The 16,330-nt window shown below is 42.3% G+C and overlaps 1 protein-coding gene across 3 annotated transcripts; it reads left to right on the forward strand.

Annotated features, from left to right (window-relative positions):
• Positions 1 to 42: 42 nt before the first annotated feature.
• On the forward strand, positions 43 to 16,050 carry LOC134352387 (lumican-like). 3 transcript variants are annotated; one of them, XM_063059713.1, is made up of 4 exons: positions 43 to 86; positions 612 to 671; positions 6,394 to 7,286; positions 14,405 to 16,050. In XM_063059713.1, the coding sequence occupies exons 1-4, from the start codon at positions 58 to 60 to the stop codon at positions 14,557 to 14,559; spliced, it is 1,137 nt and encodes a 378-aa protein (XP_062915783.1). In that variant the 5' UTR covers positions 43 to 57; the 3' UTR covers positions 14,560 to 16,050. The 3 variants fall into 3 exon arrangements, with proteins under 3 accessions (XP_062915783.1, XP_062915784.1, XP_062915785.1); XM_063059714.1 differs by lacking the exons at positions 43 to 86; positions 612 to 671 and adding an exon at positions 1,026 to 1,401; XM_063059715.1 differs by lacking the exons at positions 43 to 86; positions 612 to 671 and adding an exon at positions 1,416 to 1,537.
• Positions 16,051 to 16,330: the final 280 nt, after the last annotated feature.

Raw genomic sequence — 16,330 nt, forward strand, 5'->3', positions numbered from 1 at the left:
AGTTTAGATGAGAATCTTGGTCAGCATGGACCAGATGGGCTGAACAGTCGTATTTCCATGCAAGTACCAGAGGGCACGCATTTAAGGTGAGAGGGGGAAACGTTAAAGGAGCTGCACGGGCCAAGGTTTTTACACAGCGAGAGGGTGGGTGCCTGGTGGAAGCAGGCGTAGAGGTTGAGACTTCTATATAGTCATCAGATAGGCAGGGAATGAGGGACAGGTATCGTGTAAAGGCAACAGTAATTTGTGGGCCAAAGGGAACTGCTCCTGCACTGGGCTGTTCTAAGCTCTATGGACCTGTTGCTTGCCATCTGTGTGATCAGCCCTGTGACTTTAATTTCTAGCAGCCTTCTATTTTTCTTTGTATCTTCACCTTCCTTTGGGTAATGGTAACGGATCTCCGATCTGCCATTATTAGTAATATAGTCCACTTGGTATAAATGGAATCTTCACCCGCCAGGCTGCATTCTGTATTTAACTTTAATTACATGTGTTTTCTGCCATTGCAGTCCAAAATCTTGGAAGGGCTAACGCTGCAGAATGAGGCTGCGTTCTTTAGTCCCATCCACAAAATAAGAAACAGACCTCACACAGGGCTTGATTTTTTCCAGACTCTTCTGCAGTCAAATCCAGAGAAGCAGAACGGGAATTACGTGGGATTTACAAATACGGTGAGGGCATTTTTTAAAAATTCTTTTATTGATCACAGCTATTGAAAAGTTTGATCTCTCTCTATTGCAAACACCTATGGCTCTCTCCTTTCTTCAAGATTCGAGTAACTTCTCACCACTTTCTTGGCATTAGTGCAAGACTTTTTCCTTGGCTGCTTTTGGTGATGGGGTTAGGAATAGTATAACGTAGCATAAACCCTTGTACAGCATTTTACCAAGAGCCACTCTATGCTTAGTTGTTCTTCACGACTTTCTCTCGAGATATGGAAAATATTGCTTGCTTAGTGGAGCGTTGAGTAATGCACCCCGTGGACTTGTTAGGTACTCTGAAGCTATTGCCATTCCTGCTCAGTTTAGCTGTACTTATACCAAAAAGTAATTCAATCAAAATGGGGAATTATTGAAATTGAAATAAAGTACTGTATGAAAATTGCAGTTAGAAAAAAAGGAGAATTGATTCCAGTGTCTTATCTGCAAAGCCATCCACCTGCATTTAGTTAGTGGCCTCTATTTTGGTATTTTTTTTTAGCAGACAACAGCACTAACGCAGAGTGATTACATAGCTAAGGAGTGTCCACCTCCCTCCCTGTTGCTGTCAGCACTGTGGTACAGAGGTCTGGCAGCTTCTTCTTTCTCCAGAGACCAGTGTACTTACAATTCGGTTCTTGCCCTCTTTTTCTCTGTCCCCCTCACTTCTTTGGACTTACGAAACAAAAGACATCAATCTAAGGTAAGTTTGTGGGTTTTAGCATTTAGCCTAATGCATGTTAATGGGGATATTTGTACGTCGTTTCTCTTCCCCCAAACTACATTCAAGAACCTTCCATGCGCAAAGAATAGTCTGGAACATTCTTAACCCTTTAAAGGTAATGTGGTAAGAAGTGCATATGAAATACTCTGTATGGCTTTGTCATTGTTAAGTGTAATCTTGTGGATGATACATACTTGGGGGCTTGGGAAGACAGCTACTTTAACGTACAGCTCAATGTAAGATAGATGCTTTGTAAAAATCAGCCTTTTCCCCTCACTCTGAACAAACCAGAAATAATCTCCCAGAAAAGCGGATACCTAATACATTAGCTGAACTGCTAGAGAGATATATAAAAAAGGGAGTGCTTGTCTCTGCCTTCTGGGTGATATCTGCCTTAGATAATGGACTTCGTTCATTCAAAGTAAGCCAGACTCGCGTTTGAAGCAGAGCGGTCAACAACATTGTGGTTGACATTCTGTGCCTGATGTAAACAGCAGAAATAATGCTACAGGTGCTGTTGTTATATAGAACCATCGATGCTGGATTTCAGAGATGAACTATCTCAAGGTGTGGGCTTTTCATCATCATTATTTTTTGACCCATCATCTGTACAGGCCACTTGTATATAACGTTATTTGGTTTAAAATTAAAACTCATGTTCTTTATTGCTAATTATGACAGGAGTCAAAAACCACGGAATATCCATTATGTTTTATCAGAATTGCCCGATGGTGTTTGTCACTCTTCCAATTAATGGAACTTTTCTCAAGAGAAACTTGTTTTTAAGAGCTCAGATGTGCAGGAATGCATTGGCTATTTAATGCTCCCAGTTAATTTGTTTAATTAAAAGTTTAATTCTCCCAGTTAATTTCATTACTTTCCAACTGCATACAGCCTATGCAAACTAATTCAGTATTTACATGGATTATCAGTATTATTGATAATTCAGTATTCAGGTGGATTATCGATACAATTCTTCATCGAACAAAATACATGCCAGAAATTTATTTTGAGGTTGTTGGGTACAAACCAAGCAAAGGACCCAGAGGACTTTAAATAAATCCTCATGTCGTGACCTGACAGGGAATTTGAAGCTGTACATTTGAACTTATGTCTTCCAGATGCATATCCAATATTGCAACCACTGCCCACTCCCGGCAAGTGAAGCTGACGTATGTTTAGAATAGCATTCACTTTGCTCCACTTTGCTGTGAGTTGGTAGTCTTATGTGGAACTTTTTAACATTGGGTTAAGAAATTGACCTCACATCAAGCAAAAATGGCATTATTTACCGAGACAGTCTATCTTTATAAAGATGTTTCTGATTTGCAATTCACTCTGGCATGCAGGAGACTGAAGCCAGATCTAGATTCCTAAACATTTGAGTTGCTTCAACCCTTTCCTTGACACTGTCCTTTTCAGGGGCAGCATTACCCAACTGGCCTTTGACAGGTTCTAGGTTGGTGCATTGTAGAAAGGCAAGGACACAATGCGACAACATGCTGTTGCACCATGAGACATAGGGGAATAATCTGTCCTTTAGGTCCATCGAGTCTGCTCCATGATTCCATGGATTAGGTTCGAGAGGAGGCCATTCAGCCCTTCGAGTTGGCTCTATCGCACAATTAGATTGGGGCTTCCCTGCATCTCAGTTCCACTTATCTCTTGTTACTCTTCATTTGAGGGTCAAGGTTCAAGGATAAAGGATCAACTTTATTCACTATATATATTTACATGTATTGGGAGTTAGCTGTGACGTGTTGGCATGGCTTGCAACAGCGATAGGAATTGAATCTCAGTGCCTGGCGCAGTAAAGCGTAATGCTAGGAATCCAAATTATTTTGAAATGTGGAAGTTTATTGTGGCCTTTAGAGTTATAATCCAACAAGATTCCACCACCAGTTCCACCATTTCCTCCCCTTGTCTTTTAGTATTCCAAAGGGACTGTAACTTTCCTGATTCCTGATTTCACTATTCACACAATATTTTCCCATGAAGCTGCAGGAGATACAGCCGTCCCTTCACTCTTTCCCTTGCCGGCGTCCAGGGAAGCTAACCAGCAGCCCTTCCAGGTGAAGTGGCGATGAAACAGAAATGCTAACAAAATGCTGGATGAACTCAGCAGGTCAGACAACATCTATGGAGGGGAATAGACAGTCGATGTTTCAGGCTGAGGCCCTTCATTAGAATAATCATCCAGCATACAGCATCCAGTACCTCTCCCTTAGAGAAACCAAATGCAGGTGAGGTAACTGAGGTACACCTGCGTTCCGTACATGGGGGGTGTTCTGAGTTCTCCATCTCACCTTCATTCTGACCTACCTTTCTCTTAGATAGATTAGGTTAGTTTATTTGTCACATGCACAATCAAAACATCAAACCAACGGTGAAATGTGTCATTTGTGTCAACGACCAACACAGTCTGTTTGTGTGTGTGTGTGTGTGTGTGTGTGTGTGTGTGTGACCGCATGTTGTGCATGTGTGTCTGTGTGTTTGTGTGTGTATGTGACTGTGTTGTATGAGTGTGTGTATGTGACTGTGTGTTGTGTGCGTGTGTGTGTCAGTGTGTTCTGTAAGTGTGTGTATGTGACTGCATGTTGTGTGTGTGCCTGTGTGTTTGTGTGTGTGTCTGTGTGTTGTGTAAGTGTGTGTATGTGACTGTGTTGTGTGCGTGTGTGTGTGTGTGTGTGTGTTGTGTGAGTGTGTATGTGACTGTGTGTTGTGTGAGTGTGTGTCTGTGTGTTGTGTGAATGTGTGTATGTGACTGTGTTGTGTGTGTGTGTTGTATGAGTGTGTGTGTGTGTGTGTGTGTGTGTGTGTGTGTGTGTGGGCGCGCGCGTGTGACTATACTTCTGGGACCAACACAGCATACCCACAACTCACTAACACTAATCTGTATGTCTTTGAAATGTGGGAGGTAACTGGAGCACCAGAGGAAACCCACGTGGCCGAGGGGAGAATGAATAAACTCCTTATAGACAGTAGTGGGATTTAAACCCCAATCACTGACGCTGTAGAGCATTTGTGCTAACCGCCATGCAACAGCGCACCCTAATCATCACCCTAAAGATTGGCCCTCTCAGTAGCTGAAGGGTGTAGTGATTCCACCCACAAAATGCATTGCATAGTAATATCAAATGTTAAAATAAAGGAGGAGGACCTGGCCAATTCATACATATTGTGTCAGCAATTTAACCCCACTCACTGTAATTGTGTTAAGCTAACTCTACTGTCCCACCCCTATCTGTCTTGTTTGCCTGTGGGCTCCCGGACCACTGTATATGACAACAACTTTATGTTGAGGAACAGCACCTTGGTTGACTTTTTGTTGCCTTCCAAATAACACCACAGTCAATCATTTCAGCTAACACGGGGCACCTCTACCCACGTTGCCAGTGAGCAATATTAACTCAGCTTTTCTCTTCCCACTACTTGGCCAAATCTTCAGGACCAAGTTGACGTAAATCTGCACTTCACAATTTTTATGTGTTTCTTGGTAGTGTCTCTTTCTGAAAGCCACCATTACCTAATGAAACAGATAGTTCTATCAATAGCTCATCACCACCGCAACCTTGATGTCACGCCTGCAGAAATGTTGCCTTTGTCCCATCCATCCCGTCCTCATTCGCTCTGTAAATTAAAATGTGTGAGGGGTATAGATAGGGTAAGTGCAAGCAGGGTTTTCTTTTTTACTGAGGTTGGGCGAGACTCAAACCAGAGGTCATGAGTTAAGGATGAAAGATGAAATATTTAAGCGGAACTCAAAGGGAAACTTCCTCACTCAGATTGTGAAATAATCTGGTGGATGTGGGTACATTTTCAAGATTTAAAAGAAGGTTAGATTAATACGTGGGTGGGAGGTGTAAGGAGGGCTGTGGTCCAGGTGCAGGTTGAAAGTACTATGCAAAATTGTAGCTTGGCATGGAGTAGATGGGTGGAAAGGCCTGTTTCTGTGCTGTAGTGTTCTGTGACTCTAAAGTTTCATTTATATTTTCTCTATTGCAGTTCTGATGATGAAATTTCGACCTAAGATATTAACTTTGTTTCTGCAGATGCTGCCTGACCCTGTTGAACGTCTCCACAGTTTTCTGTTTTTATTTCATTTTGTGAGAAGCTCATTGATACGATACTTTTCAGAACCAGGAGAGTGAGAGCTGGGTAATGATCTGAAAAATGCTTCGTCCCTGCCCAACAGATTACTATTGCTGCAGGGGGAAATGATTGCAAATTCTGGAAATGCCAGATAAAGCGGAGAGGGTGGGAAATGCTCACGGGGTTGAGCGGCATCTCTGGAGAGAGGATTGGTGAACTGAAACACCAAATCTGTTTCTTGTTCTGCCATCCTGCTCTGCCATGTCACAGCCAAACCAAACCAGAAGAACAGCAGATCATTCTCCGACTGGGTTACCTACATCCTTGCAGTATCGACAATGAAATCTCAAGCACCCGGTAAATGCTTCCCCTCTGTCCCCTTTCCTCCATTTTTCCTTTTTGATATTAATGGCCACCATCACCCTACCTCCTTCCCCTCCCGCACATTCTCCATCTTCCCAACACCCATTGCTTTCCTTCCCCACTTACCCCACTTCACTCTACACTCCTTCATCCCTCATTTCCAGCCCTTTGTCTTGCTACACCTCTTCCCTTCACCTCTTTACCCTGGCTGGGTCCCTCTTTCTTTCCAGCCCAGATGAAGTGTCTTGACCCAAATTATCAGCCATCCATTTCCTTCCACCTATTCCACCCGAGCTCCTCCAGTAGTTGCCGTGTTGCTCCAGAGTACAGCATCCACAATCCCTTATGTCATGTCTCCTGGTTCTTCTTCCCGCAGATGCTGCCTGACCTGTTGGGTATTTTCTGTTACTTTGGTTGTTGCATTGCAATTGAAGTCTGGAATACACTGTTAAGTATTTATATTATTGCCACTTCGAGACATGGTAAATAATTGATTGCTTGTTCTGTTCTATGCAGTACCATACCATACACTCCTACGATGAAGCCTATTCACCTTCTGGTATTTGCTGTGCTTATCAGCGGTGTACTTTGTCAGTTTGACTATTTTTCATACATCGGTTTTCATGACCCAGCATATCTGGCACAGTTGCCATTTCCGGTGTGCTCTGTTGAATGTGACTGTCCAGTTGACTTCCCCAGTGCCATGTATTGCCACAACAGGAAAATGAAGGCAATCCCAGACGTGCCAGCGGAGATAAAGTACCTTTACCTCCAGAATAACCAGCTCACTAGCATTCCCAATGGAGCATTTGAGAACGCTACCAATTTGCAATGGCTGGTCCTGGACGACAATCAGATCACTAACAGTAAGATTGGGAAGAAGGCATTTGCAAAGTTAAAATCCCTGAAGAGGCTGTACATGAACAAGAACAACCTGACAGAAGTTGTCCACAACCTCCCCAAGTCCTTGGTGGAGCTGAAACTGTCATCAAACAAGATTTCAAAGATTGGAAACAGCTTAAGAGGACTCGAAAATCTGACCACACTTGTGCTTGAAGACAACAAGTTGACAGATGTTGGTGGTGCCCTGAACAATTTGAAGTCTCTGACTTACCTGGACTTGAGTATGAATGAGCTAACTAAACTACCTGACGAGCTTCCACCTGCCCTGGAGATGTTCTACTTAGATCACAATTACATTGAGAGTATTCCCAAGGACTACTTTACCAAAGGTAGCCTGCAACATCTGCGCATGGCACACAATAAAATAACAGACAAAGGGATCCCTGACAAAGTCTTCAACATCACCACGCTGATCGAGTTGGATCTTGCATTCAATAGACTGAGGTCAATCCCTGTTGTTAATGAAAACCTAGAAAATCTGTACCTACAGGCGAACAAAATTCAAAGTAAGTCTGACTGCTTTTCATTATAACTCCGGGGCACAGCACGTAATAGTTGTAACTCAATCACACGAGATGCTGGAGGTCCAGAGCAACTGCTGCAGGAACTCAGCAGGTCAGGCAGCATCTATGGAGAGGAATAAATAGTTGACGTTTCAGGCTGAGAACCCTTATCGGGACACAATAAGAAGGGGGGCGGGGGTGGGAAGCAGTACAAGCATGTCAGGTGGTTGGTGAAGCCAGATGAGGCGGAAGCTGTGTGGGCGGGTGAGGGGTGATGAAATAAGAAGCTGAGAGCTGATAGGTGGAAGAGACAAAGAGCTGAAGAAGAAGGAAAGTAATAGGAGAGGAGAGTGGACCATGGAGAAAGGGAAAGGGGAGGGAAACCAAAGGGATGGGGGCGGGCAGGTGGAGGAGAAAAGAGGGTGTAAGAGGGGAGGCAGAATGGGGACCGGAAAAAGAGAGAAAAGGGAGGGGCAAAAATTACCAGAAGCATTTTCTCTAAAGGCTTTGAGTTGGGCTACCCAAAATTGCTGTGAATAACGGTGTCATTGTGACTAGGAATTAATTATCATTAATCACAGCCAAAATGCAGAAGTTAAGAGTGAGCAGAGAAGTCGGGGGAACATATTCAGCCAAGAAAGAAAAGTGTTGAAGAAGTTGGTCGAGCGGAATGCCGCCACCTGCCATTGGCTGTAGACTAGTAGAGTGGAGGCACCAGGAGAAACCTGGGTCTGCAGATGCTGGAATTTGGAACAACACAGAGGGTGCCTGAGGTTTTGGTGAAGGGAAATGGACAACTGATGTTTCGGGTTGAGGCCCTTCATCTGAACTGGAACACGAGTCTAGACGAAGGATCTCTCCCGAGACACCACTTATCCATTTCCCTCTGTAGGTGCTGCCTGACCCACCATGTGCCAACAGTATTTTGTGTGTTGCCGTGGGCTAGGGGCTCTATTAGGGTCATAAAGCATAGAAGAATGCCCTTTGACCCATCTTGTCCATGCCCAGTGTGCTGCCCAGCAAGCTAATCTCGTCGGCTCCTACTGAGCCCTTTGCCCGCCAAACCTCTCCTATCCATGCACTTGCCTAGATGGCCTTTAAGTGTTGCTAATGCACCCACCTCAATCAATATTTAAACACAAATATAGAACAGTACAGTATAGTCCAGGCCCTTCAGTCCCCAATGTCATGCCAACACTTTAATTTATCCTAAGGTTAATCTAACTCTTCCCTTCCACATGGCCCTCCATTTTTCTTTCATCTAAGAGACTCTCAAATTGCCCTAACGTATCTGACTCTATGGCCACTCCCTGCAGTTCGCTGTCTGTGTAAAATATCTACCTTTGACATCTTCCCTATACTTCCCTCCAAACACTTTAAACTAACGGCCTCTCATATTAGCCACTTCCACCCTAGGAAAACGTCTTCAGCTGTTCACTTGATCTATGCCTCTTTTCATCTTATACACCTCTATCAAGATGCATCTCATCCTCGCTCCTGCAAAGAGACAAGCTGTAGCTCGCTCAACCTTTCCTCACACGGCATCCTCTCTAATCCAGGCAGCATCCAGGTAAATCTCCCCTGCACCCTCTGTAAGGTTTCCACATCCTTCCTATAATAAAGTGACCAGAACTGAACACAATACTCCAAGTGAATTCCAAGGTTTTAAGGATTGCAATTTTACCTCACGGCTCTTAAACTCGAAATTTCTGGCAGCTCATTCCAAGTACACACCACTATTTGAATGCTGTCCCTGATGGCCCTTTTAAATCTCTTCCCTCTTATCTATGCCAGTTTATTAGATTATGGAGATGGGTGGGAGGAATTGATCAATGAAAACATCTATGTTGTTTTTCCAAACTTTGTCAAAGGATGACACGCCCCAATGAATCAGTTAGGTATGAACTTACTTCCAAATTTTGAGACCTGAGGCACCAAGTTCCAGGCTGGTACCATTGGGATTTACAAATGAGAAGCCCAGAAACATCAGATTGGGGGTAGGCCATTCTGCCCTTTGATCCTGTATCCCCATCAATCTTGTCCTATACTGATCATCCGTGACAGTACCATTTTGCCACCAGCAACACCTCCCCCCCCACCCCCCGGGGCTGCCTTCTGCCTTCAGATATGTGTAGAAATGTATTTCAGTCAGCTTGATTTACGGATGGAAAATCATGTCATGTTAGTTGATTGACTTCCTTGAGGAGGTGATCAACAGGGTAGATGAGAGCAGGGTAGCAAACGGTGTCTACGTGGAGCTTAGCAAGACTTTTAACAAGGTCCCGCTTGGCGTAGGCTGGTCTGGAAAGTTAGAACACGTGGGTCCATGACAAGCTGGCCATTTGGATACAAAATTGGCTTGGCGGCAGGTAGCAGAAAGTGTTAGTGGAGATTGTGTTACAAATTGGACACCAGAGGTGTGCGGTAGGGACCAGTCATAAATGTTTGTCATAAATATTTGTGAACTGGAAGAGAATGAGATTTAAGGCTCTAAAATTCCATTGACTTACCACCATCTGAGAACAGAATTTCTCCTCATCTCAATCCAAAATGTCTAATAAAAATAGAACAGCCATCTGTTTCACCTACTCTCAGATCAACAAACCCCTCTGTTCCCCGTGGCTTTCCATTTTCCTCTCGTTCATGTACCTAAGTGCTCTCATTTGACCCTAATGTGTCTGCCTCCACCATCACCCTTGGCAGTGCATCCTACACACCCACCACTTTCTCTGACATTCTCCTCTTTACTTCCCTCTACTTACCTTAAAATTATACCCCTTTGTATTACCCCTTTCATACCTGGGGAGAAATCTCTAGCTGGCCACTATCATTTTGAACCCCTCCATCAAGTCACCGGTCATCAAAGAGAAAAGTCCCAGTTTGCTGAATCTATCCTGATAAGACATGGTTGTCTAATCCAGGCAGCGTCCTGGTAAGTCTCCCCTGCACCCTCTCCAAAGCTTCCACATCCTTCCATATGTCCTACTGAACAGTCCAAAACATCACAGCCAGAGGAAGTGGCCTCCTCACATCCAGTCTGCTTAGCCTTGTCAGAGTTTGTAAGTTTCAGTTTGATCCCCCCATACTTGTTAAACAATAACCCCACCCACTCTCTCAGATGGATGGAAAAGATCTCATGTAAACATTTTGGAATGTGGGTGAGATTTAACTTGACAATTAATCAGAGGCAGATATCTATGATGTTGCTCTGGCTATCTGCAAATCACTTGCTATATTTCCTGTTACAACAGAGAAGGCAGCTCATTAGTATTTTATCAGATGTAATATTCATTGTAGTGTCCTGCGATGATAACAAGTGCAATGGAAATATGTGAGTCTATCTTTTTCGGGTAAAATTTATACAAATAAATTGGCTAATATTTAACGTGCTATCATTGTGAAGAAAATATTTTTGTATTCTAATCACATTTGATTCCTATAATGTCCAGCAGTGTGATTACTAATAAAATTGGATTTATTTCTAGTTAGGTTTCTCTGCGTCTGGTGGCCTTTCAGCAGGTGAATGGCGCCACATCAAAATCTGGTCATTTCCACCATCTGCGCTCATGTTAAAATAGAACGTAGCAACTTTTTGAAATTCATGGGTCAAAGAGGCGTAGAGCTCAGGACCAGGCCCTTTAGCTCACTAAACTGTGCTGATCAAAATGCCCATTTAGACGAGTCCCACTGGCCCATATCCCTCTAAACCTATCCTGTCCATCTGCCTCAGAGATGTTGTTAATACACCTGCCTTCGGTTGCTCATTCTATATACAGACCAATTTCTGGGTGAAAATGGTGACCCTCAGGTGTCTGCCCTCTGTTTGGTCATTATCTCCAAACCTACCCAGAGGAAACATGTAAACCTATAAAACAAAGGGCTATAACAGTCAGTGCAGAAACCATTAACATAAGGCATTGACCACTAACGTCATTAATTGATCTCCAGACACAATTGATAGAGTCACTGAGACGTGCAGTAATGTGCAAAAGTCCTAAGCACACATATATAACTAGGGAGCCTTAGACTTTTGCACAATACTGTAGTAATTTTATGTATTTCACTGTACAAAAAGAAACAAATTTCATGATGTATGTGACTGATGATAAACCTGATTCCGATATGGGTCTCTATTGTGGACTGAGAGTGGGAAGGGGAATGGAGAGGGGAAGGAGCGTGAAGCACCAGAGAGACATTCTGTAATGATCAATAAACCATTGTTTGGAATCAAATAACCTGGTTGGGTGTCTCGGGGCTGGGTGTGTCGGTACCTGTGCCACCCCTACTCCTCCTCTGCTCCCACAGCCCTCTCGCAGTCCTGCCCTCTCCAGTCCAAAGATCCTTTGCTCCCGCCTGATTTACAAGCTTGCTCTCGCTTTGTGTTAACAAATACAGTACTGTACAACATGGAAATGCCCTTCAGCCCATCTGGTCCATGCCAAAACATATGCCCATCCAGGTTAGTCCCATTTACCTGGGCTTGGCTCATATCCATCTAAACTTTTTCTATCCACGTACCTACCCAGGTGTCTTTTAAAAGTTGTTATTGTACCTGCTTCAAGCAGTTCCTCTGGCAGCTCATACTACTTTGGATAAAAGGTACTGCACTGTGCAGAAGCCCGAGGCATATATACATAGGGTGCCTAAACCCTTTGCACAGTGCTGCGTTTGTCAACATGGAGCACAGAGCGAGTTTGTAAATCTGGCTGGAGCAAAGGATGTTGGGAATAGCAAGCGTGGAGCGCCACGGGAGGGGTGTAGGACAGGAGGCAGAGAAGAAGTGCCAGGGGCAGGGGGTTGGTGTGGGTGCAGTCACTCCTAGACCTGAGACACCAGGCAGAGGCATTTGATTGCAAACAATTGGTTTATTAATCATTACAGAATGTTTCTCTGGTGCTTACTGCTCTGTCCCCTCTCCCTTCCCCTTTTTCCAACCATGGTTCCCATCTCTCTGCCCCCTTCCCACTCTCAGACCACAATAGAGACCCAAATTAGAATCAGGTTTATCATCATCACTTACAAATGTCATGAAACTAGTTTTTTTATGCAGGAGCAGTACAGTGCAATGCATAAAATTACTGTAGTACTGTGCGAAAGTCTTGGGCTTCCTCGCTATATATATGCACCTATGACTATATTAACACTCAAGTTCCTATTAACTATTTTGCTTCATCTTTAAACTTATTCCCTCTCATTCTTAATTCCCCAACCCCGGGAACAAGACTGAGTGCCTTCACCCTATCATACATTTTATAAACTTCTGTAAAGTCTTCCTTCAGTCTCCACATTGCAATGAAAAATGCCTTAAACTGTCCACCCTCTCTCAGCCCCCCCCCCCCAAGTCCAGGAATCTCCTTGTAAATCTTTTCCTCACTCTTTCTAATTTATTTACACCTTTTCTATAACAGAGTGACCAAAACTAAACAAAATACTCCAAGTGCTTCTTGTACAACTGTAACGTAACCTCCCAATTTCTGTACTTAAATAACTGGATGTAAAGTTCAGAGTTTGTCTGCTTCTGTACTCCCATCAAAGTAACACACGGATCAAACATCAGAGCACATTCAAGCCCATTGGTTGAATTGTTTGACTGCTTATCTGTTATGATTAGGAAGCTGGAAAGAGCATAAATTTAAAGATCCCAAGAGAGGGGAATTTTTCTCATCCAAGCAGTGATGGGGTCCTAAACCTATGTCTGAAAGGGATAGAAACACTCATCGTGTTTGAAAAGAAGTCTCATAAATACTTGATAGCCCATAATCTAAAAGGCCACGGATTGTAAGCTATGATGTGGGAAACACAATAATCATTTTTTAAAGGGTAGACACAATGAATTACTTATTCTTCTGTGCTATAAATTCCCGTTATTCCATGAAAAAGTAGCCCTATAATTAGTCTCCTTACTTGTTTATAATTAACTTGAAGTATATTGGACACTGTAACGATTGCTCTAATTTAAAAGACAAGGTATTAAAAGACAAGCAATGATATGTTGAGAGAATCTGGTAGTAATTTTATAATTAGCCCTCATTTCATTAACCTTAACACTCTCGGAGATCTTGAGCCCTTCCACTTTTACCCTCGTGACTTTGTGTGCCAGGCCCTCAGTCTCTGGAATTCTGCGTTTATTTATATAACATTTATAGCTTTCCACATCAAAGACAAGTCACCAAGGCTTTGAAAATTTGCCCTAAAATCTTGTTAAATGCATCAATGTTAAGCCTTGCCAATGCTGTGGTGAAGTGTCTCAGGGTGCATTCTGAAGATGAACGGATTATACGAGTACAAGTCTTCGTTGGTATTGTTGGAGAACTATCTTCAAGGTTTACAATTTTGTCATACAGTCATTGGCCACGTTATTAGGTAAGGGCTGGAACCCAGTCTGATTCTCTGCTGCTGTAGCTCATCTGCTGCAAGGTTCAACGTGTTGTGCATTCAGAGATGCTCTTCCTCACACCACTGTTGTAATACGTGGTTATTTGAGTTACTGTCACCTCCCTGTCTGCTTGACCCAGTCTGGCCATTCTCCTCCGACCTCTCTCATTAACGAGGTGTTTTCACCCACAGAACTGCCACTTACTGGGTGTTTTCTTGTTTTGGCACCACTCCCTGTAAACTCTGGAGAACGTGCATGAAAACCCAAGGATATCAGGAGTGTTGCTGAGATACTCAAATCATCCCACCTGGCACTGACAATCAAAGTCGTTTAGATCACATTTCTTCCCCAATGTGTGTCCGAACAGCGGCTGAACTTTTTGACCGTGTTTGCATGAATGGAGGTGCTGCCGCATGATTGGCTGATTCGGTATTTGCATTAATGAGCAGGGGTACCTAATAAAGTGGCCACTAAGTGTATTTCTAAATGCTTGCTTTGCTAATTGTTCATCTTAATTTGATAAGTTCTGTGACTAAAATTATCAGGTATTATGAGAATCTGGGGTCTATTTAAAGTCTACCAGTGTGCCACATGTTGTTTTTCAAACTTGATTATCAAGCATGTAAAAGCGTAGCTCAGCCATGCCCTGTGTTCTTTTAAAAATCTCTGCAGTCAGTGTTAACTTCAAGTAGATTTTGATTACCTGTGGCTTTTCCACTCACCATGTGAATCTTCACTTTTACAGAGTTCACCTTGAATAGTTTCTGCCGCATTACTGGCACTGAGGATTTCTCCAAGATCAACCACCTGCGCTTGGATGGTAATAACATAACTTACGATAGCTTACCCCTAGACATGTCTCAATGCCTCCGCTTGGCAAGCGTAATGATAATCAACTGAGAAGAAAAGTTTCTGATTTAAAATTGTTCATCGTATAGCACAACCTAACAACGTTACATCTTGTATCTTCACATATTCGTATCTTTTCTATTGGATCTTCAGTCGAACAAAACTGGCAAAATAACGGAAAACAAATTAATGCTACAGCGATATACATTAGGTACATTAGTGTACAGTAGTGTACATTAGGTACGGATTAAAGCTGTGCAATGTAGTATCGTTTGGAAATGGATCATTGTTAGAGTAATGGAATGTAGTTGGCTACTTGCTGTATATCAATTCAGTCGCAGTCAAATAAAGCTTCCAAATAAAAAAATCTTCAACTCGTGCGCACAAGTGCAATGTTAAAATTGAATGATATTACTTCACTGTTTGTTTGTATAGATTCCCTCACGCAGAGCCATCTTCTGCTGTTCAGTATACTGATATATATAAATATATATTTTATGTGCTCAAGATCCATTGGAACTTTAATTTTAAGACTTAGTAATATTATTATAGGCTATATTTCGTATGAACTTTAGATTTGGAAAGATTTCTTATAAACAGCCAAGATACATTTTTTCTCAAAAATTATAGGAATGCCTGGTGCCATTGTCGTAACTCAGACTGAATCAATGAACACGTTCTATTCATGATTATTTCACTCTGATAAAACAGGACTGGAGAAAAAAAGATAAATCATTAAGCATATGTGAGAAAAGGGATTTATTTGGGTTAATGAAAAACAAGAATATTATTTTATTTACCAACCAAGCCGCTTTCTTTCATTAATAGGTACTCTTGCATATATCATTTTTAAACAATGATAGCTTCTAAAAATGTGAGAATAAATCTCCATAGTTACAATTAAATATTTTATACACACCTATTTTGTATGTCGTAAATTGTGTATGACATTTATGCATCTTCCTTTGACAATTTGTATGCAACATTGAATAATCTCTAGGAAATAAAGCATAGTTGATTAAGTTGCATTACTTGTTATCGCCTTTAGTTTATCTGTTGTTTCTTCTGCTTGAGTTCCCAGCCTTAAATCTGCCAGAATGTCATTGGAATGGTTTCACAATAGTACTGGGTTTGACCATCTCAGATCTCTAACATCTGTTTGTTGCCGATGAATTCTGTTCTGTTCTCAACCAGGCTAAGAGGTTCAGCAGCTTCTGGATACCTCTGGGGGTGATGGGGGTGGTGTCTACCCCCTTACAAAAAGGCCCTATTTTAGCTGATTGCACTGTGTGGCATGGACGCCCAGTCTGCATGTGGTCCAGCTCAGTCCACTCTCCAGACTTACCTCTACCTGATCTGCGAAAATGAAATGAAATTATTCAACCTGGTGAAAGCAATAAAGAAAGATTTTTTTCAAAACTTCACAAAAATCCTTGTTCCAAAATAAATGAAGTGAGAAATGTATCAGTGACATACCTTGTATTTTAACACTTTCTGAAAAAAACATTTAATGTTTATTGAAGACATTAAAATATCTTACCTCCTCCTCCCACTTGTCCTTTATTTTGTTTGACCAGATTTAATTGTCACTTTGTTGTTAGTGCAGTTAAAAGAGAAAACTGAAACCAAAAAAATTTTTTGTTGGTTTATCTGTTTCATATCACAATATTTAACACAGTACCTCAGTTGTTTGTTCAAGCACATTTTCCATTGAAGCTTGGAGGAGGGATTGTACAGTCAAGGTCAAAGTTGCTGTCCTTCGGAACTGGAACTGGTTTATTATTGTCACATGGAGACACAGCGAAAAGCTTGACTAGCGTAT

This window comes from Mobula hypostoma, chromosome 9 (assembly GCF_963921235.1).
Source record: "Mobula hypostoma chromosome 9, sMobHyp1.1, whole genome shotgun sequence".
NCBI classification, from domain to species: domain Eukaryota; kingdom Metazoa; phylum Chordata; class Chondrichthyes; order Myliobatiformes; family Myliobatidae; genus Mobula; species Mobula hypostoma.